Here is a 26138-nt window from a genome sequence, read left to right as displayed (position 1 = left end):
TAACAATAATAAGAATTACTGTAAAATATACATATATATTCTATGGATTTTCTTTAGAATATTTTAGTACCTCTGTAATAATTATTTACATTAATGTTTAATATTTTTCAATATGTTATCTTTAATAAATACATAATGCACCTTAATATAACTCATGTCCGGTTGGCACACATGAATAATTAGTGTACTTCTGTTGGGTTTGCGCACATAAGTTCAACAGGAGAATATACAGGAGTTATATTAAGGTGTGTTATGCATTTATTACATATAACATATTGACTGTACACATTGAAAAATATTAATAATTAAATTATTATTATAGTTGTGCTAAAATATTCTAAAAAAAATCATAGAATATACATGTGTATTTTACAATATCTATATTATTAATAATTATTATTAATATTTGTTCAATGTTTTAAATAACGGGCCTTACAGATATATATAGGAATATCAATTTAAAAATACATTTAACATTTTCCCTTATAATAAGAACATTAGAATGCTAAATATTTACAGTAAATACACAGTAAACAACATTATTATAGAATTATTATTTATATATATATATATATATATATATATATATATATATATATATATATATATATATATATATATATATATATATATAAACAGTCAAGAAACCAACGAACATCCAGGCACAAAGGAAAAGTTAAAACCAACTTTATTCGGTCACATAAACCATCACGGTAAAAAAGGTATTAAAATCCAATTTAGAAACATGGCAACATGACTTTTCACTTGTTTTACGTGTTTCGGAAAACCTGTGCCTTAATCATAGACATATGGTCATAATGAATGGCTAGACTTATATAGCTATAATAATTATTAATTGAAAAGATGCTGTGTATTTTTAAAGGAACAAACATTGAATCTCACTTAGAAACACTAAGGAGGGCTCAGCGGACATATTTAAAGAGGGCAAACATACATATGTTATGGAATTATTATTTTTTTAACCACATATTTTACATATAGCCGTATATACAGAACATCACTTGTTGACCTCCTTAATGTTGTAAGAACATATATTGTTGGACATAACATTTAGCATGAAAAAGTTTAAATGCATGTTATCAACAGTTCATAGGGTAGGAGGAATGCTATGATGCTACATCAATTAACAGGGTGCACATATTTAAGCCACCTAAGCCTTATTAGGGTGAAAATTAATTAACTGCCAACTTATTATAAAAATTTATATATCTGCACTATGTAGTATTATGATTTCTTCTACATCTCAAAGAAGCATATCACTGCTCACACAGGCCTAGATTTGGAGTTCGGCGATAGCCGTCAAAACCAGCGTTAGAGGCTCCTAACGCTGGTTTTGGGCGCCCGCTGGTATTTGGAGTCAGTGATTAAAGGGTCTAACGCTCACTTTTCAGCCGCGACTTTTCCATACCGCAGATCCCCCTACGCCATTTGCGTAGCCTATCTTTTCAATGGGATCTTTCTAACGCTGGTATTTAGAGTCGTTTCTGAAGTGAGCGTTAGAGCTCTAACGACAAAATTCCAGCCGCCTGAAAATAGCAGGAGTTAAGAGCTTTCTGGCTAACGCCGGTTTATAAAGCTCTTAACTACTGTACCCTAAAGTACACTAACACCCATAAACTACCTATGTACCCCTAAACCGAGGTCCCCCCACATCGCCGCCACTCTATTTAAATTTTTAACCCCTAATCTGCCGACCGCCACCTACGTTATACTTATGTACCCCTAATCTGCTGCCCCTAACCCCGTCGACCCCTATATTATATTTCTTAACCCCTAACCTGCCCCCCACAACGTCGCCGCAAGCTACTTAAAATAATTAACCCCTAATCTTCCGACCGCAAATCGCCGCCACCTACGTTATCCCTATGTACCCCTAATCAGCTACCCCTAACATCGCCGACCCCTATATTATATTTATTAACCCCTAATCTGCCCCCCTCAACGTCGCCGACACCTGCCTACACTTATTAACCCCTAATCTGCCGAGCGGACCTGAGCGCTACTATAATAAAGTTATTAACCCCTAACCCGCCTCACTAACCCTATCATAAATAGTATTAACCCCTAATCTGCCCTCCCTAACATCGCCGACACCTAACTTCAATTATTAACCCCTAATCTGCCGACCGGAGCTCACCGCTATTCTAATAAATGTATTAACCCCTAAAGCTAAGTCTAACCCTAACACTAACACCCCCCTAAGTTAAATATAATTTAAATCTAACGAAATAAATTAACTCTTATTAAATAAAGTATTCCTATTTAAAGCTAAATACTTACCTGTAAAATAAATCCTAATATAGCTACAATATAAATTATAATTATATTATAGCTATTTTAGGATTAATATTTATTTTACAGGCAACTTTGTAATTATTTTAACCAGGTACAATAGCTATTAAATAGTTAAGAACTATTTAATAGTTACCTAGTTAAAATAATAACAAATTTACCTGTAAAATAAATCCTAACCTAAGTTATAATTAAAACTAACACTACCCTATCAATAAAATAATTAAATAAACTACCTACAATTACCTACAATTAACCTAACACTACACTATCAATAAATTAATTAAACACAATTCCTACAAATAAATACAATTAAATAAACTATCTAAAGTACAAAAAATAAAAAAGAACTAAGTTACAGAAAATAAAAAAATATTTACAAACATAAGAAAAATATTACAACAATTTTAAACTAATTACACCTACTCTAAGCCCCCTAATAAAATAACAAAGCCCCCCAAAATAAAAAATTCCCTACCCTATTCTAAATTAAAAAAGTTACAAGCTCTTTTACCTTACCAGCCCTGAACAGGGCCCTTTGCGGGGCATGCCCCAAGAATTTCAGCTCTTTTGCCTGTAAAAAAAAACATACAATACCCCCCCCAACATTACAACCCACCACCCACATACCCCTAATCTAACCCAAACCCCCTTAAAGAAACCTAACACTAAGCCCCTGAAGATCTTCCTACCTTGTCTTCACCATACCAGGTTCACCGATCCGTCCTGGCTCCAACATCTTCATCCAACCCAAGCGGGGGTTGGCGATCCATAATCCGGTCCAGAAGAGGCTCCAAAGTCTTCCTCCTATCCGGCAAGAAGAGGACATCCGGACCGGCAAACATCTTCTCCAAGCGGCATCTTCGATCTTCTTCCATCCGGAGCGAAGCGGCAGGATCCTGAAGACATCCAGCGCGGAACATCCATCCGGACCGACGACTGAACGACGAATGACTGTTCCTTTAAGGGACGTCATCCAAGATGGCGTCCCTCGAATTCCGATTGGCTGATAGGATTCTATCAGCCAATCGGAATTAAGGTAGGAATTTTCTGATTGGCTGATGGAATCAGCCAATCAGAATCAAGTTCAATCCGATTGGCTGATCCAATCAGCCAATCAGATTGAGCTCGCATTCTATTGGCTGTTCCGATCAGCCAATAGAATGCGAGCTCAATCTGATTGGCTGATTGGATCGGCCAATCGGATTGAACTAGATTCTGATTGGCTGACTCGGGGTACATGTTAGAGTGTTAAGTGCAGACGTAGGAAGTGTTTCCCCATAGGAAACAATGGGGCTGCGTTAGGAGCTGAACGCTGCTTTTTTGCAGGTGTTAGGTTTTTTTTTCAGCTCAAACAAACTCCCATTGTTTCCTATGGGAGAATCGTGCACGAGCACGTTTTTGAGGCCGGCCGCGTCCGTAAGCAACTCTGGTATCGAGAGTTGCATTTGCGGTAAAAATGCTCTGCGCTCCTTTTTTGGAGCCTAACGCAGCATTTGATTAAACTCTCGATACCAGAGTTAAATTTATGGTGCGGCCAGAAAAAAGCCCGCGGAGCGTTAGCAGCCCTTTTACCGCCGAACTCCAAATCTAGGCCACAGTGTTATTACTTATGAAAGAGAAAAACAAAAAAATCACTGCCCCTTATTAGGGAATTAGTGACAAAAAGGAGATGAAGAACTTTTATTACAATAGGGGGAGATCAGGCAGAAACTCCTGACTCACTTTATTAAGAATAGATATACACCCCTATTATACAGAGCATGACTATTTCTTATTGGACCAAAAAGGAATAATGTCTCTGATATATTGAAGCTATAGGGTTTTCTGGTCTTCAACTTAAAGATCTCGAATGATTCTTGATGAAAAAGCATATCTGTTCTATCGCCTCCTCTCACAGTAGGACGTACCTGTTCTATAACCTGCCATTTGAAACTAGTCAAATCTTGTTTATGTACATAGATAAAGTGTCTTACCAAGAATATTCCAATCCATTCTCTATGTTTTTAAGATGTTCCCTAATTCTGCTGCGTGCTTCCCTGGAGGTGCATCCAATGTATTGTTTATCACATTGGGTGCATTCCACCAGGTATACCACAAAGGTGGTACGGCAGTTTGTGCAGCTAAATAAGTCATAGACCTTCTGTGTAGTTTTTGATTGAAAGGTTCTGGTTATCTCAGAGAAACCACAAGAAATACAGTTTCTAATTATTATTATTATTATTATTATTGGTTATTTGTAGAGCGCCAACAGATTCCGCAGCGCTAGCTAAAGTGACATTTGTAATGTCCTTTAACACTAAGCCAACTACTCATATTTGATCCTGAGGGCCTTAATCTACTTGGTGATACTATATTGCCCAAAGTACAACCCCTATTGGCAACAAACTTGCAACCTGTTGAGGCAAAATCTTTAAGGCTATCCTCAGCAGTGAGTATTGGCAAATGTTTATTGATTATGCCACAAATCTGTGTAAACTGAGGACTATAGGTGGTTATGAATACAGGGTTAGATTGATCAAAATTATTTCCCTTTTTGTTTTCAGGAACCTTAGTATCATTCAGTATAGACTCTCTATCTAATCTGGAGACCTCCAAGTATGCTCTTCTAACCGTCTTCTCAGAGGAGCCCCTCTCAAGCAAATGGAAAATTAGAGTTTTGCTTTATTTAGCACAATCGCTCTCATTTGTGCAATTCCACTTAATGCGGATAAATTGGCCTTTGGCCACTCCAAACCCAGCATGCCTAGGGTGGCAACTCCGAGCATATAGAATCGAGTTGGAGGCTATTGGCTTATGGTAGAGAGTAGTATGGATCATACAGGTATCATGATTCGCAATCAAATTCACATCCAAGTATGGTATGATAACAGGGTCAGAAGAGTATGTAAATGATAAATTGACATGATTGGAATTAAGATATTTGACAAAATTAGGAATATCATTCTGATCCCCTGTCCAAAGGAACAGAAGATCATCCATATACCTTTTATACATCTTGATGCATTCATGGAAGGGATTGCTACCTCCAAAGACATGGGACGCCTCCCACCAACCCATAAAGAGGTTGGCGTAGGATGGGCAAATTTAGCCCCCATTGTAGTTCCACGCCTTTGGAGGTAGAAATCACCTTCAAATTTGAAAAAATTGTGAGTAAGTAGAAAACCCAAAACTCTAAAAACATAATCCTTTAATTTTGTGTCATAATTACTGAATTGATTAAGAGCATACCTGATAGCCTCTAAACCGAAATAGTGGGGAGTGGCTGAATATAATCCCACTACGTCCGCCGTAAACCATGTATATCCCAGACAACTTGTCTAAGACTGTTTAAAAACATAATTTTTGTAATAACTTACCTGATAAATTCATTTCTTTCATATTGGCAAGAGTCAATGAGCTAGTGATGTGTGGGATATACAATCCTACCAGGAGGGGCAAAGTTTCCCAAACCACAAAATGCCTATAAATACACCCCTCACGACACCCACAATTCAGTTTAACAAATAGCCAAGTAGTGGGGTGATAAAGAAAGGAGTAAAAAGCATCAATAAAGGAATTTGGAAATAATTGTGCTTTATACAAAAAATCATAACCACCATAAAAAGGGTGGGTCTCATAAACTCTTGCCAATCTGAAAGAAATGAATATATCAAGTAAGTTCTTACATAAATTATGTTTTCTTTCATGTAATTGGCAAGAGTCCATGAGCTAGTGAGGTATGGGATAGTAATACCCAAGATGTGGAACGCCACAGAAGAGTCACTAGAGAGGGAGGGATAAAATAACAGCCATTTTCCAATGAAAAAAATAAATCCACAACCCAAAATATAAGTTTATTCTCATAATGAAAAGAAAAAACTCAAACATAAGCAGAGGAATCAAACTGAAACAGCTGCCTGAACAACTTTTCTACCAAAAACTGCTTCTGAAGAAGCAAATACATCAAAACGGTAGAATTTATTAAATGTATGCAAAGAAGACCAAGTTGCTGCTTTGCAAATCTGATCAACTGAAGCTTCATTCTTAAAAGCCCATGAAGTGGAGACTGATCTAGTAGAATGGGCTGTAATTCTCTGAGGCGGGGGCCTGACCTGACTCCAAATAAGCCTGATGAATGAAATGCTTTAACCAAGATGCCAAGGAAATGGCAGAAGCCTTCTGACCTTTCCTAGAACCAGATAAGATAACAAATAGACTAGAAGTCTTCCTGAAATCTTTAGTAGCTTCAACATAATATTTCAAAGCTCTTACCACATACAAAGAATGTAAGGATCTCTCCAAAGAATTCTTAGGATTAGGACACAAAGAAGGGACAACAATTTCTCTATTAATGTTGTTAGAATTCACAACCTTAGGTAGAATTTTAAATGAAGTCCACAAAACTGCCTTATCCTGATGGAAAATCAGAAAAGGAGATTCACAAGAAATAGCATATAATTCGGAAACTCTTCTAGCAGAAGAGACGGCCAAAAGGAACAACGCTTTCCAAGAAAGTAGTTTAATGTCCAAAGAATGCATAGGCTAAAACGGAGGAGCCTGTAAAGCCTTTAAAACCAAATTAAGACTCCAAGGAGGAGAGATTGATTTAATGACAGGCTTGAGACGGACCAAAGCCTGTACAAAACAGTGAATATCAGGAAGCTTAGCAATCTTTCTGTGAAATAAAACAGAAAGAGCACAGATTTGTCCCTTCAGGGAACTTGCAGACAAACCCATATCCAAACCATCCTGAAGAAACTGTAAAATTCTAGGAATTCTAAAACAATGCCAGGAGATATTATGAGAAGAACACCATGAAATATAAGTCTTCCAAACTCAAAAATAAATCTTCCTAGAAACAGATTTACAAGCCTGTAACATAGTATTAATAACTGAGTCAGATAAACCTCTATGACTAAGCACTAGACGTTCAATTTCCATACCTTCAAATTTAATGATTTGAAATCCTGATGGAAAAAACGGACCTTGAGACAGAAGGTCTGGCCTTAATGGAAGTGGCCAAGGTTGGCAACTGGACATCCGAACAAGATCTGCATACCAAACCTTGTGAGGCCATGCTGGAGCTACCAGCAACACAAACCATTATTCCATGATGATTTTAGAGATCACTCTTGGAAGAAGAACTAGAGGTGGGAAAATATAAGCAGGTTGGTAACACCAAGAAACTGTTAACGCATCCACCGCTTCTGCCTGAGGATCCCTGGACCTAGACAGGTACCTGGGTAGTTTCTTGTTTAGATGGGAAGCCATCAGATCTATTTCTGGAAGACCCCACATCTGAACAATCTGAGAAAACACATCTGGATGGAGCGACCACTCCCCCGGATGTAAAGTCTGACGGCTGAGATAATCCGCTTCCCAATTGTCTATACCTGGGATATGAACCTCAGAAATTAGACAGGAGCTGGATTCTGCTCAAGCAAGTATCTAAGTGTCAGGTTCTGTGGTATACCTTTAAGACTCTTATCAGACTCTATATAAGGATCCTCCTGTTCCTCCTCGGGGCTAAGTATTTTGTCTCAACAGGGTTCATCACACCGCTCTGAAGCAACTCAGCTTAGCCTTCTAAAGAAACGGATTTCAACTTGGAATCTAAACGCCTTTCTACTCTCAACCCTGAGGGGAACTCCTCACATCTCTTCTGGGAAATATTAACAACCAGGTCTCTACGTTGCTACAACTTGAATCGCAACATTGTCTCCTCTCTAAGCACACGCTGTCTGTGACGTCACTCAGCTGTGATCCGGATCAGCCTCTGAAGCACAGGCAAGCAGCCGCGGCTCTGCCGTTCACACTAACACTGACTGCCACGCCTACTGGTCTCACACAGACCCGCCGCACACTAGCGAGGAAGCCATCACGCCCAGGTCTCTCTCTCTCTGTAGCAGAAATTGTCCTAGTCAAGCAGGGATTTCTTTGTACCTTAAAACACTCATTAGAGCTTTCAGCAGTGAAGGTACTCTTGAACTGACTACTGGATAAGCAGGTACTCAGTATTAGTGAAAACTCTGTGTAGTACCTAGTCAGCTGGATTCTGTGATTAACACGCTAGCCTTAAAGGGCAATACTAAGTCTCACTAAACAACATACTCTTCTAGCGTGATATCTGACATCAGCCTTGCATACTTAAAGTAGCTGATCTCCATAACCTAGCCTATCATATCTGCTAAATTAACTATAACCTAAACACAGCTCTGCTACACATTCCTGCCTAAACTCATTCTACCTTACACTCTTCTGACTGCTTACAGTCCCCTCAGTCTATGAGCAAAAACTTGACTCTGATTTCATCTAGAGTCACAGGTTTGCTGTGAGACTGAGCGGGAGAAATAGGTTGCATGCTTACACTTGATAACAGTAACTCTACTTGAACCTTACACCGAGATCTGCTTCACAATTGTCTATACCTGGGATTTGAACTGCAGAAATTAGACAGGAGCTGGATTCCGCCCAAGCAAGTATCCAAGATACTTTTTTCATGGCTTGGGGACTGCAATGTCCCACCCCGAGGATTGACATATGCCATAGTTGTGATATTGTCTGTCTGAGAACAAATGAATGGTTCTCTCTTCAACAGATGCCAAACCTGAAGAGCCCTGAAAATAGCACAGAGTTCTAAAATATTGATTGGTAACCTCGCCTCTTGAGATTTCCAAACCCCTTGTGCTGTCAGAGATCCCTAGCTCCCCAACCTGAAAGACTTGCTGATCTGTTGTGATCACAGTCCAGGTTGGACGAACAAAAGAGGCCCCTTGAACTATACGATGGTGATCTATCCACCAAGTCAGAGAGAGTCAAGCATTGGGATTTAAGAATATTAATTGTGATATCTTTGTATAATCAATGCACCATTGGTTCAGCATACAAAGCTGGAGAGGTCTCATATGAAAACGAGCAAAGGGGATCGCGTCCAATGCTGTAGTCATGAGACCTAAAACTTCCATGCACTAAGCTACTGAAGGGAATGATTGAGACTGAAGGTTCTGACAAGCTGAAACCAATTTTAATCGTCTCTTGTCTGTTAGAGACAGAGTCATGGACACTGAATCTATCTGGAAACCTAAAAAGTGACCCTTGTCTGGGGAATCAAATAACTTTTTGGTAAATTGATCCTCCAACCATGACTTTATAGAAACAACAATAGTTGATTTGTGTGAGATTCTGCAGAATGTAAAGACTGAGCTAGTACCAAGATATCGTCCAAATAAGGAAACACCGCAATACTCCGTTCTCTGATTACAGAGAGTAGGGCACCGAGAACCTTTGAAAAGATTCTTGGAGCTATCGCTAGGCCAAATGGAAGAGCAACAAATTGGTAATGCTTGTCTAGAAAAGAGAATCTCAGAAATTGATAGTGATCTGGATGAATCGGAATATGAAGATATGCATCCTGTAAGTCTATTGTGGACATATAATGCCCTTGCTGAACAAAAGGCAGAATAGTCCTTATAGTCACCATTTTGAAAGTTGGCACTCTTACATAAGGATTCAAAATTTTTAGATCCAGAACTGGCCTGAATACATTTTCTTTCTTTGGGACAATGAATAGATTTGAATAGAACGCCAGACCCTGTTCCTGAAACGGAACTGGTATGATTACCCCTAAAAGCTCCAAGTCTGAAACGCACTTCAGAAAAGCCTGAGCCTTTACTGGATTTGCTGGGATGCGTGACAGAAAAAAATCTTCTCACAAGAGGTCTTACTTTGAATCCTATTCGGTACCCTTGAGAGACAATACTCTGAATCCATTGATTTTGGACAGAATCTGCCCAAATGTTTTGGAAGAATCTTAATCTGCCCCCTACCAGCTGATCTGGAATGAGGGCCGCACCTTCATGCAGACTTAGGGGCTGGCTTTGGTTTCTTAAACGGTTTGCATTTACTCTAACTTGAAGAAGGTTTCCAATTGGAACAAGATTCTTTGGGGGAAGGATTAGGTTTCTGTTCCTTATTTTGACAAAAGGAACGAAAACGTTTAGAAGCTTTAGATTTACCCTTAGGTCTTTTATCCTGAGGCAAAAAAACTCCATTCCCCCAGTGACAGTTGAAATAATCGAATCCAACTGATAACCAAATAACTTATTACCTTGGAAAGAAAGAGATAGTAATCTAGACTTAGATACCATGTCAGCATTCCAATATTTGAGCCACAAAGCTCTTCTAGCTAAAATAGCTAAAGATATAGATTTGACATTAATTTCGATGATATCAAAAATGGCATCACAGATAAAATGATTAGCATGTTGAAGCAAGCGAACAATGCTAGACAAATCAGGATCCATTTCCTGTTGCGCTAAACTTTCCAACCAAAAAGTGGATGCAGCTGCAACATCAGCTATAGAAATGGCAGGCCTAAGAAGATAGCTAGAATATAAATAAGCTTAGATAAGATTCAAGTTTCCTATCTAAAGTATCTTTAAAAGATGTACTATCTTCTATAGGAATAGTAGTACGTTTAGCTAGAGTAGAAATAGCCCCATCAAATTGGGGATCTTTTCCCAAAACTACAATCTAACTGCTGGCAAAGGATACGATTTTTTAAACCTTGAAGAAGGAAAAAAAGAAGTACCAGGCCTATTCCATTCCTTAGAAATCATATCAGAAATAGCATCAGGAACTGGAAAAACCTCTGGAGTAACCACAGGAGATTTATAAACAGAATTCAAATGTTTACTAGTTTTAATATCAAGAGGACTAGTTTCCTCAATATCCAATGTAATCAACACCTCTTTTAACAAGGAACGAATATACTCCATTTTAAATAAATGAGAAGTTTTTAAAGACCTTTTACGTTTATTAGAAGGTGGAATGGCAGACAAAGCCTTCTGAATCGCATCAGCAATAAAATCTTTTATATTCACAGATATATCATGTACATTGGATGTTGAAGGAACAACAGGCATTGTACTATTACTGATGGACACGTTCTCTGCATGTAAAAGCTTATCATGACAACTATTACATACCACAGCTGGAGATATAATCTCCACAAATTTACAACAGATGCACTTAGCCAGAAATGACGAATTTGAGTCATTGGATGTACCTTTGCGCCAAAAAAATTCTCGCACCAAGAATGACGCAATAAACTTTGGCATTTTGCGCCCTCGCGAGCCTAATTTTGCCCGCAAAATTTAATGAAAAAGCAGTCAATTGAAAAAAGACTATACCCCAGGTAAGAAAAATATTTTCCTAAATATGTTTTTTCCCTAATATGAAACTGATAGTCTGCAAAAAGGAAATATATTTGCCATGAGTCAGGTTTATGTATAAGTACAATACATATATTTAGAACTTTATATTAATGCAAGTGCCAAACCGTAGCTGAGAGTGTCTTAAGTAATGAAAACATACTTACCGAAAGACACCCATCCACATAAAGCAGATAGCCAAACCAGTACTGAAACAGTTATCAGTAGAGGTAATGGAATATGAGAGTATATCATCAATCTGAATAAGGGAGGTAGGAGATGAATCTCTACGACCGATAACAGAGAACCTATGAAATAGATCTCCCGCGAGGAAAACCATTGCATTCAATAGGTGATACTCCCTTCACATCCCTCTGACATTCACTGTACTCTTAGAGGAAAAGAGCATATCAACGTAGAAATCTTAGCACAAACTTACTTCACCACCTCCATAGGAGGTAAAGTTTGTAAAACTGAATTGTGGGTGTGGTGAGGGGTGTATTTATAGGCATTTTGAGGTTTGGGAATCTTTGCCCCTCCTGGTAGGATTGTATATCCCATACGTCACTAGCTCATGGACTCTTGCCAATTACATGAAAGAAAGGTGTTTAGTATCCCTTAAGTGCGATGGGAGTTGAATATATATATATATATATATATATATATATATATATATATATATATATATATATATATTATAGCCCCTTGCAATCAAATACATGGGCTTATAGCATATACATTTGAACCCTTATTGAAACAAAGTTATACATTTTTCTATGAATAATATTTATCCGATAATGTTTATATGAGTGTAACTGTTTATTTTAATGTATTTATGTTGTATTAGGTGCAACTTTTATTTTAGCCAAATCTATTAGCTGACTTGTTTTACTTTCATGTAGGCTGTATATTTATTGCTTTGATACATCTCTGTGAAAATCCTTGTAATAAATCTGTTTATTATAGTATTTTCTTTGGTTTTCATTTATTGATTGCTGTTTAATAATGTAATACTTTTTCCAATTTAAACAGGAACTTTATTGATTGGAATTACTTTAAAATCCATTAACAAATTAACTTAATCTGATATAAAAGCTTTTTGCTTTTAATTGGAATTCTGACCAGGGTAAGGCCTAGTTACCATTGAGGTAGTAAAGTTTGGAAACTAGTGGTAACATAAAAATTCTCCATAGACTTTAATGAAGATAAATGTTTTTATCACCAGTCTCCAAAATGTACCATGTCAATGGAAACTAGGCCTTATTCGGTAGTTATTTAGTGCAGTAAACAACATATTGGGCCAGATTACAAGTGGAGAGCTATTTAATGCTCCCGCTCGAGCGTTAACTGCGCAACTAGTAAGCTTTTTGTCAGCATCAGGTTGCGCGCATATCATGAGTTAAAAGTAAACTGTTTTCGCTTGCTCACTCACTAACCCAACAAGCGCTAAAAGGCAAACTTAGGAAATGTAGCCACCAATCAGCAAGCACTACCCAGAATGCTGAACAAAAAAATGGGCCGGCTTACATTTCTGCTTTTTCAAATAAAGATACCAAGACAACAAAGGAAAATTGATAATAGAAGTATATTAGAAAGTTGCTTTAAATTGCATACTATATCTGAATCATGAAAGATAAAAATTAGGTTTTATATCCCTTTAATGTGCCACTGTGCACTGCATTATTAGACTATCAGATTTATTGTATAGTCAGTTTGTATATTTTTGCTGTAGAATTTATGAAGTTTTAACCCTTTTAAAAAAAAATGTGTTTATTATTAAAAATGCAAATACCTGAGACTGATGGGAAGTCCTTATTAAACAGATTCTCTGTATGTTCTCTTTGCTCAAGAGATGAAGTAGATCCAGTAAATTGTACAATGTTTTCAAGTTCATCAAATGCATCCTGAGTACCAGTGCTTACTACAGAGCTCTGGGATCTTCTATCCTCCTCATTATCACTGGAACCATTTGAGAAATCTAGGAAACAAGGCAATAATAACAAATTAAGCAAAAAATGTAAATCAATTACACAGCACTTGAAAAATAGCTCTTTTAAATTAAACAAATAAGCAATAGTTTTAAAAACAGTGTGAGAGATTCATAGTCCTGGCATTGTAGTATTGTGATCATCTTCCTGTAATCTAATTCCATTATATTACATAAACAGTATAGAAAAATGTTTCATTCAAATCTGTCGTAGTCATGGATGGACCTCACTCTAAAGCAAAAATGATAGGCTATAAGCTTTAATTTGTTTACATTTTCTTTTTTTATTTGTTATGCCTAAAAGAAGGCAACTTTTTAAATGTGTTTTTTATATGGATGTTTTATGTCTAAAAAATAAAAGCATAAGTTGTTTTTATTGTGGTAGAACATCTCACTGTTGATTAACAAACCTGAGAAATGTGATTTAAAAAGTCAGTGACCAATCGGTCTCTAGCGATGAATTGTACACAGATTTGTTCCCAGATCAATTTAACCTTTTTCATACCTACAAATGCTAATAATATTGTTATTACTTATTTTTTTAGACTTAAAGTGACTACACTTGTGAAAGAAAATATGTATCTCAGCACTTGATCTGTAGTACAAACCCACAGGTAGGTTGTGAAATGGATACTTTGGCCCCAAGTTATCAAGGTCTGTCGGACCTGATCCGACATTGCGGATCAGGTCAGAAAGACCTCGCTGAATACGGCTAGCAATACGCTCGCCGTATTCAGCATTGCATCAGCAGTTCACAAGAGCTGCTGGTGCAACGCCGCCCCCTGCAGACTCGCTGCCAATCGGCCGCCAGCAGGGGGGTGTCAATCAACCCGATCATACTCGATTGGGTTGATTTCCGGCGATATCTGTCCGCCTGCTCAGAGCAGACGGACAGGTTATGGAGCAGCGGTCTTTGTGACCGCTGCTTCATAACTGCTGTTTCTGGTGAGCCTGCAGGCTCGCCAGAAACACGGGGCATCAAGCTCCATTCGGAGCTTAATACATATGCCCCGCTGGCTCTACACTATGTTAAACTTTATATTATACACTAATATTTATTCTGAACCATAATGAAAGAAATAATTATAATATCTCATTAAACTGTGTAAAAGTACCTAACTCCTTTCATACACACATCTTCATCTATTAAAGTATTCCTACTAATAATATTAAAGGGACATTACATGGTCATGAAACCCAAAAGTTTTCTTTCATGATTCAGAAAGAGCATATCATTTTAGACAACTTTCCAATTTACTTCTATTATCAATTTTGCTTAATTCGCTTGCTATTCTTCATTGAAGGAGCAGCGATGCACTACTGGGAGCTAGCTCAACACACTGGTAATACAATGATAAGAGGTATGTATGTGCAGCCACCAATCAGCAGCTATCTCCCAGCTCATGAGCCTACCTAGGTATGCTTTCTTCTCAATAAAGGACACTAAGACCACAAAGCAAATTAAATATATTAGAAGGCCTTCTAGCCTTTCGTTACATGCTTTTCATTGTTTTACATACAGTTATTTGATTTGTTGTATAAAGTATGTATAGGATCACCCTTGCAAATAAATATCTGTCACAAAGAGAGACATATCACTTTCTCACAACTGCATCTTTGGGATATTGTGTATCTCACCTTCTAGTTTCAAAACATGTACATGCTGGATAATAAACACCTAGTTTCATTAAAGGGATACTAAACCCAATTTTTTTTCTTTCATGATTCAGATAGAAGATGCTATTTTAAGCAACTTTCTAATTTACTCCTTTTATAAATTTTTCTTTGTTCTCTTGCTATCTTTATTTGAAAAAGAAGGCATCTAAGCTAAGCAGCCAGGCAATTTTTGGTTTAGGACCCTGGGCAGCACTTGTTCATTGGTGGGTGCATTTATCCACCAATCAGCAAGCTCAATCCAGGTTGTGAACCAAAAATGGTCCGGCTTCTAAACTTACATTCTTGCTTTTCAAATAAAGATAGCAAAAGAATGAAGAAAAATTGATAATGGGAGTAAATTAAGTTGCTTAAAATGGCATCTTCTATCTGAATCATGAAAGAAAAAATTTGGGTTCAGTGTCCCTTTAATCTGCAAATAAAAATCCATTATTTCTGACCTAAGAACAAATTCCTAAATAGTCTGAGACACATTTTCAGAGTAGCTAAAGAAACTCCAAATATTGATCCCTCAGAATCTCATATTTCAAATTGTGAGTCTAGTTCAACATGGAGGCCCTTCAGCCTGTTAAAATATGCCATGCAAAATATGCCAAGCGCATGCACAGGGTAAACAGACCAATCAGCAGCTCTTTTACCTTGAGATTAGCACAAGGGGTGTGCAAATGGTGCCAGCCAATCAAATAGTGCTAGTTATTTAAAATGGCATGTTGAGGTTATACAACATTAGCATACTGTAGTATACTTTCACATTAAGTACTCTCTAAGCGTTTTTATTTCTATACAAAAAAAACCTAAAAACTTAAATACATAAATGTAACACTATGTAAAAGTGGATGAGTCTGTAGATACTAGAAAATAACTCAGAGTTAAAGCTTAATTCCTCAAATTTGAAGATAAACTACAAAGCTCTTGCTTTAAAGGACAGTGTAAAAATGTTTTCACCTTAATGTATTTTTAAAAACTAGATATTCCAGCTGCAGAGTATAGCATGTATTTTTGTATATGAATATCTGTTTTTGTTCTTCGAAGCCACAACCCAATCAAATAGGCTGAATTTACAGACCTTTTTATCTTTTCTGTATTTTTAAATCCAATATTTAGAGACAAAAATTGAAAATTAGCATTTTAGCACTACCCCCACTGGGAAGTAGATATATTTTGTTATCTTTTTACATAGGTTTTTCGGCAGTATTGAACTTTTTATTGTAGATGGCAGTTTCAGAGGGCAAAACAACTACTTAAAATGACAAAATAAAGGTAAATGAGTGAATTATTAATAATTGTATGCTCTCCAGCAGCTAAAATGGATTGCTGGAAACACATTAAAGGGGACAACATTTTACAGTACACTGTCCCTTTAAAGCTGACATTCAGTCCTAGAGCTGTAAAATAGCAATGATAGGATGGCACAAACTGAATAATACTTCCAGAAGGCCTTGTTTTTTAAATCTGAAACAATTACAGACTATCCTCAAAACCAGGTTACAAACATATGCTATAAACCTGAGACTCAGAAATGCCACATAATAATCTTTTTATATTTCACTAAAAAAGAAATCAATGAATGAGTCCTCATGGTATACTTTTCAATTAAAGTAAAATGAATCCATAAGTTTTCCAGTAACCCCAAATGTATTTCAAAATATAGCATAAAAAATCTTAACAGTTTTGTCTTGCTTATCATATAGAATAAAAAATGCTGAGAACGGAGAAAGAGGGCCGCCCCGAAACAAGATGAAAAGCAAACAATATGTATATCAGCATCCCAAGGAGATGTGCTAGTCTGCTGGGAAAATTCAAGACAAAAGCACGATGTGGCAAGACAGTTCAAAGCATATTGCACCTGTCAAAATGTCTGTCATCTTCTATAGAAGTGCATCGTTGTCTGAATGAAAGGGGAAACTCTAGCAAAGTCACTCAAAAACAACAGACCACTTTGTTTCCTTCCTCCAGCCAACTCCCCCATGTGAACGCCATTTAACTCCATGTTAAAGATTGCCTAAAGAGATCGGACAATGGGAAGGTCTCCTTCATTGTCAAGGACAGTTACACTTTAAAGATGATATTGAAAAAAAGGTTAAAATGGGTCAACAAGCAATTGTGCACCGTGCGCATATCAGCACAAAAAAGTGTTACAAAAACACACACAATAAAGTCTGCAGTACCCCTTATTGCTAGTTATGAAGCACTAGCATACTACCAATGTGAGCAATGGAAGCTGAACTGATTATTCACTGTCTACTGCAAGGTTATTTGCCATGTTTTCACAATGATTTTAGTAAACTATACATATATATAAAAAATATATATATAACTATCAAAATGAGTCATAACCCATATGTGGAGAGACAAATATATTACAAAAATATCTATGTACAGGTGTTCTTAATCATACAACATGTAATCTGGGTTTTCACAATTAACTTTAAATTCATAATTGTACTATTAAAGTGGCTTTAACTCTTTATGATTAGTAGTGTACACATTTAATTTGAGAGTTGTAAGGAAAAATATTATACATAATGGGCCAGATTACAAGTGGAGCACACATTTTGTGGGCATGGAGTTAACCCGACAAGCACAAAAAGCCAAAGTTAGAATATTGCATTCAAATTCACATATTTCCCCAAAAAAGTCAACACCCAACTCGTGCGCAAACCCGATTGTATATTCTCATGAGCGCTAACCAGACAAGAAAATATGAGTATTTCACATTCCAATGTTCTTCACATAGAAGAATACGTTCTATTTATTCAAAAATACATATTTCACTATATAGCTGATGGTATTTTGGTACAATATATATCTATACCTATATACATAGATGATAATCTATTGGTATATATATATATATATATATATATATATATATATATATATATATATATATATATATATATATAAAGTATGTATATATATATACAGGAATATATAGGAATATCTATTAAAAATACATACTACATATTCTGCTATTCTGAACATTGGAATGTGAAATATTTACAGTAAATACATAGTTAAAACTTTTATTAAAAATGAATATTGCATAAATATGTTTTCATCGACCTTACTGCAAATGCACTTTTATATATATATATATATATATATATATTGGAAAAAAGGGGGATTGAAAACCAATGGCGCAAACATTATATCATAAATTAATGCCCCATATTTTGAGAATAAATTACTTATAAAAAAAAATATTTTTGTAAAAATCGATAAAGCTGTGTAAGATCAATTTCAAATTGATAAGCCAGTGAAAAGAGATAGATAAACCAGTATCGATAAATCCCTGCATTCACTTTGTCCTTAAAATCAGTACTAGCTTTAAGTAAAAAATACCTAGTATAGTCTGTGCGTCTTAGAAGCGCACAGAAAATCAGTGTAATATATCTAGAGGCTTAGTACAAAGATATATATAAAAAACACCAGCCAAGTGATACGATAAAAAAGTCAATACTTGTCTACACTAGAGAATATAACTGTACTGCAATATAGAACTATGTAAATAAAAAATAACCTTACAGTAATAATGCTAATAGTGTAATATAATAGTTACAATTTAAACTTAAAACCTAAAACTTAAAAGTGATACTATACTAGTCAAGTACAGTGTTAATAAAAGAATAAATTAATATTCAAAGTCCATTCAAGTTCTACACATAGTAATTCAGACGTTGTATTAGTAGTAATACTTGTCGCTAACAAAGTTCATAGTAGATTAAATCCACAAAGTCTTGTGAGAAGTAGCAGAAGGTGAATAAGCATAAAACAACGGATCCCTTTGGAAATCTACTTACACTCCTTAATCTCAATCGTATGAGGTAAGTGCCGCACAGTGCATGGAGAGTCCCTCAGGATCGCAGCACCTTACCTCATACTGATTGAGGTTTGAACAGAAATGGATTCCAAAGAGTGGACACACTACCGGCAGCACATCTCATCACTGTCTTCTACTGCAATCCTGAGGGACTCTCACAAAATGCAGGATGATCTGTAGCTCTGGTTTTTCACCTAAATGAATATCTACAAATGTGTTGACAGCAAAATACCTAAGTCATTTTCCATAAAGTGTTTGATTTTATTTGGAATACATTATGTCAGAAAGATTGCATTCTTTTTCTGTAATTTACATTAAAATTCATAGCTAGCTGTTAGCCACAATACTGTAATAGCAACAGTGCTCTGGATGATCCTTTTTTTTTTTTTTTTTGCAGAAATAGTTAAAAATGACTGTGTACTGTGAACTTGGTTTTCCCCTAATGTGTTTCCAATGACTTGTTATGCCAGTTGCAGAGTTTAAAATATATGGGAAAAAATATGTAAATATGTTACCTAATTCTGCACATAGTGCAGAATTATGTAACATTATCTTAGCGACAGCTTTAAAAATGAAAAGATTTGATAGATTTTAGCCCTCAAATTAGCACTTACCTGGTCTCCTCTCCAGGGTCTTCTGATCATGTCTTCTTTTTCAAAAGCGGTATTGAACTGAATATAGCTCGCTCCCACTCTGGTCTGGTAGTGAGCTACATTTAGCTCAATAGTGCGATTGTGCGCAATGTGATTAGACAGCGCCCCCGCAAACCGCTTTTGAAAAAGAAGACATAATCACAAGAGCCTGGAGATAGGACCAGGTAAGTGCAACTTTGAGGGCTAAAATCTATCAAATCTTTTAATTTTTAAAGCTATCGCTAAGATAATGTTACATAATTCTGCACTATGTGAAGATGTCCTACTTTACATTTAGAAATATCTGCAAATTGTGTTCAGTCATAACTGCAAATGAATGTAATATTTATTTTTCAGGCAGATCGGTACACTGCAGTGCTAAATCTCTGATATATTCCAAAGATGCCTAAAAACAAATACCTAGCTTGTCTTTAAAAGGACCAATAAATAGGGTAGAATTGAATACTTGACAAATACACAATAAAAAGGCAATGCAATAGCACTTACTCTGAATTTGAAATGAGCAGTAGATTATTTTCTAGCAAATTATGAAATTCATTCAATTTTCCCTTCCCCTATATCATGTGAAAGTGATTAGCCAATCACAAAATGCATATACATATATACTGTGCACTTTGCACATACTCTGTAGGAGCCGGAGTCTCAGAAAGTCTACTTATAAAAATAATATGCACATTTTGATAATGGAAGTATATTTGAAATGTGTTTTTTTTTTTTTTTTATTGCAAGCTTTATTTGAATCATGAAACTTTAATTTGACCTTAGAGGCCCTTTAAAGGGATACTAAAGTCAAAATTAAATTTTCATGATTTCGATAGAGAGTGTAGTTTTAGGAAATTTCCAATATTCTTTCATTATCAAATTGTGCACATTGTTTTTATATACACACTTTTTGAGGCACCAACATGTGCAAGAGTTCAGTGTGGGGCATATTTATCAAAGCGTCAATCTCAGTGCATTCGCCGGCATCAGTACACTTGCCAGACATCGCTGACGCGGATCCACATAAGATCCCCTTATTTATCAAAAATACCACCAAAAACACTTAGTAGGGAGCGATAAGCATCGGACTGTTGATAACAAACAGTCATCGATGACGAGGTTATTAGGGTTTTTCCTAACTTTATACCATTTTATTACTGTCCGTGAAAAAGCACATCTGTTAATGTCCAAGAAATAGATAGATTTATACCTCAACAAAAAATATCTTATAGAAAGTTATTTTTATATTTATTTGTTATACAAAAAAATCTGTTATATGATACTTTCACATAAATTAATGTGTATTTGTATTTCTAGAAGTCATGATATGCTTTTATCTCAGGCTTTTTTTTATAAATGAATATTAGAATTTGTACACATATCTTTGCACATACTTGTGTATATATATATATATATATATATATATATATATATATATATATATGTGTGTGTGTGTGTGTGTGTGTGTTATGACAGAAATCTTCTGCAAACATATTTACATGTCCCAAAGTTCCTTTTTTTGTTCTAAACAATGTTGTCTATCATATTTCTGTGTTTATTTATACCACTATATGTATATAGTACACATTTATTATTATTCTGAGCAGGAATAATTTCAAATATAACATGTCATCAGGGTATCATATGTATTTATTTGTAATTAATGGATATTTTAAGAGCTGGGCCAATTTTCTCTCTGTACCTGTGCAACCCCTCCTGATTGCAATTTAGTTTTAAAAAGCACCCTACACAGGTGTTATAAAATGGGCTGGCATATAAGATGACATTTCTTACTGAAAAAGAAATTCAAGAGAAGGAAGAAATACACTGAAAATAGCATGACAGTAAAGAAGTGATTTTAATTTCTGATGTATCTGAATCATGACAGTTTAATGCTAGGTGGGCTATCCCTTTGAGCTATCAGCTTTAGATTATATTGAATAAAACATCAATCGATTTTTAAAATCATTGTCTAAAATATTACACTGTGTGTCCTAATGTCAGCATCAATGTTTATCTTTAATACTAATTTCACATATACAGTACATCCTTTCAAAGTATAATACACAATGTAACAAATGGCACTTACAAATTCTGATGAGTGATCAATGACACAAGTATCAAGCAATTTGATTCGTTAGTGATAGTTTAAAATGTATATTTGAATCAGATTGTCAGATGTCATAAATCATGTGATTATGCATATTCCAATCAAAAGTGGTTGAAAATTTTACTAGTGTGTGGGTTGTTTAGGAGTTTGTGTCATAATTGGTACGAAAAGTGTTGCGTCAAAATTGGTGCAAAGTGGAGAGTGAGACTTGTATTACATGGTTTAAACATGGTGCACATAGATGTTTCACAAAAATAAAAAGGAAGTTAGCTATATTATGTTGTGTATTTATTTCATTTTTATCTCTATATCTATTAGTGTGACAAGTTTGGGGCAAAACTTTTCAACAAATTTGTAGAAATAATATTGTACCCTTGCTTTGTAATGAGAGCCAAATTTGTAGCATAATCCATAAGTAGTAATGTCTCATTTTTATCCCTATATCTACTAGTGCACCAAATGTGGAGCAATAATATTGTTTGATTTAGAAAGGGTATACAATTTTAATAGAGTTTCTAATTTACTTTTATTATGTAATATACTTCATTCTCTTGAAGCATTGAACATAAGCTTTCTGTGTTTTCAGACTCCCATTGAGTTCTATGGCATCCGCGACCTTAAGGGTGGCGGATTGAAAACTAGGTACGCTGCATCGGAATACACGCGAGCACACCTGTTAAATGTTTGATAAATTTGGAAAAGGCTCAAATAGAGTCGAATCTGAATTCGAAACATCTGTAATGACGCAAGCATCGATCTGCGTCGGATTGAGATTGCAGGATCGTATATCATGTCACAAATTTCAACATTTGCCGATCTTGGCGCTTTGATAACTACGATGGATCAATCTCGCGACAAATACGACGAGGAATTCAAGCGTATTTTCAGTTGACGCTTTAAGAAATAGGCCCCTGTATATGTATATGAGTCTTTGATTGACTGATGGCTGCAACATGTTACAATGGGCTGGGAAATTGAAATAAACTTTGAAATTTGTCAGAAAAAAATCTACTGTTCATTTGAAAGTCAAAGTAGGTGCTATTGCATTGTAGTTTATTATGCATGTGTTGATTATGCAATTCTACTATATTTAATTGTCCTTTTGTTGAAAACAAAAACAAAACATAAAGCACACATGACTAGATAGTAAGGCAATGTAATCACTGGTAAGTGATCAATAACTTTAGTGTATGTATTAAAAATACATTTTACAGTATAATAGGAACAGAAATGATACATGGTTCTGGGAATTTTTTACTCTACCTCCATATATTGAAATTGTAATATTCTACTAATGAATTTTAAATATTATCTTAAAATGATTTCAATTTTAGGAACTTGCAATCAGTTTCAATAGGTATTACATGAAACTGAATGTATATGCAGCTGAAAATTTATTTTTCAGCACAAAATAATTACCCAGTGGGGGTAAGCAAGTGCCCCAATTCTTTAGCGACAAAGTTCAGCAGTTTTGAACTTTTTAAGGTTGATATATAGATATATAAAAATACATATATTCAATACAAAATTGGTAATTTATATGTCTTTTTTCTGTCAAATTGTATTTTACACCTACTCACATTTCTCATTACTCTTTTTGTGGTAGCAAAACAAAGTTGCTCAAATTTATAAATGCAGTTAATACTAAAAAAATACAGCCAATGGCAGTTATTTTGTTTGAATAAAGATAAAGGGCAAATTCCCCGCGTGGCACGCGATACAGCACATTCCTATTGTGCAACACAAATTCTTTGTAACACTGGGAGACATGACAGAACAAAAATACTATTAGAAATGTTTGAAAAGGAACATTTTTGGCCATGATAGAGGCTTTTGACATTATTTATTAGGTTCAAAAATGTTTGACAAAAGCCTAACAATGGTTCTGTGGAAACCACTACATCTGAGTCAGTTTCTGTTGTTGTGTGCAGGCATTGATTTGAGGATGGCCAGCAATAGTGGAACAATTCCCTCACAGCAGTCTAGGCAAGCGCGCATTCAAACTCTCACAAGCAAAGGTCTGTGAACAAGCCATATGGAATCAGAAAGAAGGAGTAGAAAAAAATAAACATTTATTAACCTCTTTGTGGGGAGATCGGTGGAAGTACAGGCCAATGGGGACGAAGATGGTCATGCCAAATTTCAAGGAAAGAAGATGCAAGCCCTGCGGCCTCTGAGCATTTTCTCATTGAATTTGATAAGGCCTGGGGAAGGTCTGCATTACCATAGTTACTGCAACTGGATAGGACAGGATTCAAAATACTGCTGCAATATCCACTGCCTGCCAAAAGAGAGCTTTTGTGCTCTGTGTTTTTTCTGGAATAGTTTCCAAACTCTTCTTCAGATTCTGCAGAATCTCCCACAGGCAGAGATAAGGATGATGAACGCAGTTGTGAAAGAGGTGTACCGCAAGATCTGTAGATGGTGCTGCAAAAAGAAACTCTTCCAGACAAATCTGTTAAAAGAAAAAGAAAAAAAATCATGTTAACATGAATTACTTATATCTAATAAACCTTTTTTAAAAATATAAAATATATTTGTGATGTCTGCTGAGACTTGTTTTGTAGTTTTAGCCATTTTTGTTTATACATTTCAACAAATCATTATTACTAAAACCTTTTTTTTTGTCATCTGCATTCACATACTTTTACAGTAGAAATAATTTACATCCCCAGACCTTGACAAGCAATGTTTGAGGTTAAAAACACATAAATGTTTTTCACATACAAAGACAACTATTGGGAAGTTAACGTGGCTGTCTATATACAGGGAGTGCAGAATTATTAGGCAAATGAGTATTTTGACCACATCATCCTCTTTATGCATGTTGTCTTACTCCAAGCTGTATAGGCTCGAAAGCCTACTACCAATTAAGCATATTAGGTGATGTGCATCTCTGTAATGAGAAGGGGTGTGGTCTAATGACATCAACACCCTATATCAGGTGTGCATAATTATTAGGCAACTTCCTTTCCTTTGGCAAAATGGGTCAAAAGAAGGACTTGACAGGCTCAGAAAAGTCAAAGATAGTGAGATATCTTGCAGAGGGATGCAGCACTCTTAAAATTGCAAAGCTTCTGAAGTGTGATCATCGAACAATCAAGCGTTTCATTCAAAATAGTCAACAGGGTCGCAAGAATGTGTGGAAAAACCAAGGCGCAAAATAACTGCCCATGAACTGAGAAAAGTCAAGCGTGCAGCTGCCAAGATGCCACTTGCCACCAGTTTGGCCATATTTCAGAGCTGCAACATCACTGGAGTGCCCAAAAGCACAAGGTGTGCAATACTCAGAGACATGGCCAAGGTAAGAAAGGCTGAAAGACGACCACCACTGAACAAGACACACAAGCTGAAACTTCAAGACTGGGCCAAGAAATATCTCAAGACTGATTTTTCTAAGGTTTTATGGACTGATGAAATGAGAGTGAGTCTTGATGGGCCAGATGGATGGGCCCGTGGCTAGATTGGTAAAGGGCAGAGAGCTCCAGTCCGACTCAGATGCCAGCAAGGTGGAGGTGGAGTACTGGTTTGGGCTGGTATCATCAAAGATGAGCTTGTGGGGCCTTTTCGGGTTGAGGATGGAGTCAAGCTCAACTCCCAGTCCTACTGCCAGTTTCTGGAAGACACCTTCTTCAAGCAGTGGTACAGGAAGAAGTCTGCATCCTTCAAGAAAAACATGATTTTCATGCAGGACAATGCTCCATCACACGCGTCCAAGTACTCCACAGCGTGGCTGGCAAGAAAGGGTATAAAAGAAGAAAATCTAATGACATGGCCTCCTTGTTCACCTGATCTGAACCCCATTGAGAACCTGTGGTCCATCATCAAATGTGAGATTTACAAGGAGGGAAAACAGTACACCTCTCTGAACAGTGTCTGGGAGGCTGTGGTTGCTGCTGCACGCAATGTTGATGGTGAACAGATCAAAACACTGACAGAATCCATGGATGGCAGGCTTTTGAGTGTCCTTGCAAAGAAAGGTGGCTATATTGGTCACTGATTTGTTTTTGTTTTGTTTTTGAATGTCAGAAATGTATATTTGTGAATGTTGAGATGTTATATTGGTTTCACTGGTAAAAATAAATAATTGAAATGGGTATATATTTGTTTTTTGTTAAGTTGCCTAATAATTATGCACAGTAATAGTCACCTGCACACACAGATATCCCCCTAAAATAGCTATAACTAAAAACAAACTAAAAACTACTTCCAAAACTATTCAGCTTTGATATTAATGAGTTTTTTGGGTTCATTGAGAACATGGTTGTTGTTCAATAATAAAATTAATCCTCAAAAATACAACTTGCCTAATAATTCTGCACTCCCTGTAGATATAAAATACATATTTGAAAAGTATTTTATTAATCATGTTGATCATTTCTCCCTTAAAGGGACAGTCTAG

At 36.0% G+C, this 26138-nt stretch overlaps 1 protein-coding gene across 1 annotated transcript in view; it reads right to left on the bottom strand.

Annotated features, from left to right (window-relative positions):
• The window catches only part of LOC128664420 (uncharacterized), a 401731-nt gene that overhangs the window by 262375 nt on the left and 113218 nt on the right, over positions 1–26138 (bottom strand). Inside the window, exons 5-6 of the mRNA XM_053719251.1 lie at positions 23817–24191; positions 13300–13485 (exon numbers count right to left, since the gene is read on the bottom strand). Of these exons, the coding sequence (XP_053575226.1) occupies positions 13300–13485; positions 23817–24191 (561 nt within the window). The remainder of the gene's footprint in view (positions 1–13299; positions 13486–23816; positions 24192–26138) is intronic.

This window comes from Bombina bombina, chromosome 6 (genome assembly GCF_027579735.1).
Source record: "Bombina bombina isolate aBomBom1 chromosome 6, aBomBom1.pri, whole genome shotgun sequence".
In the NCBI taxonomy this organism is placed as follows: domain Eukaryota; kingdom Metazoa; phylum Chordata; class Amphibia; order Anura; family Bombinatoridae; genus Bombina; species Bombina bombina.
This window is presented reverse-complemented; position numbering and strand designations above follow the sequence as displayed.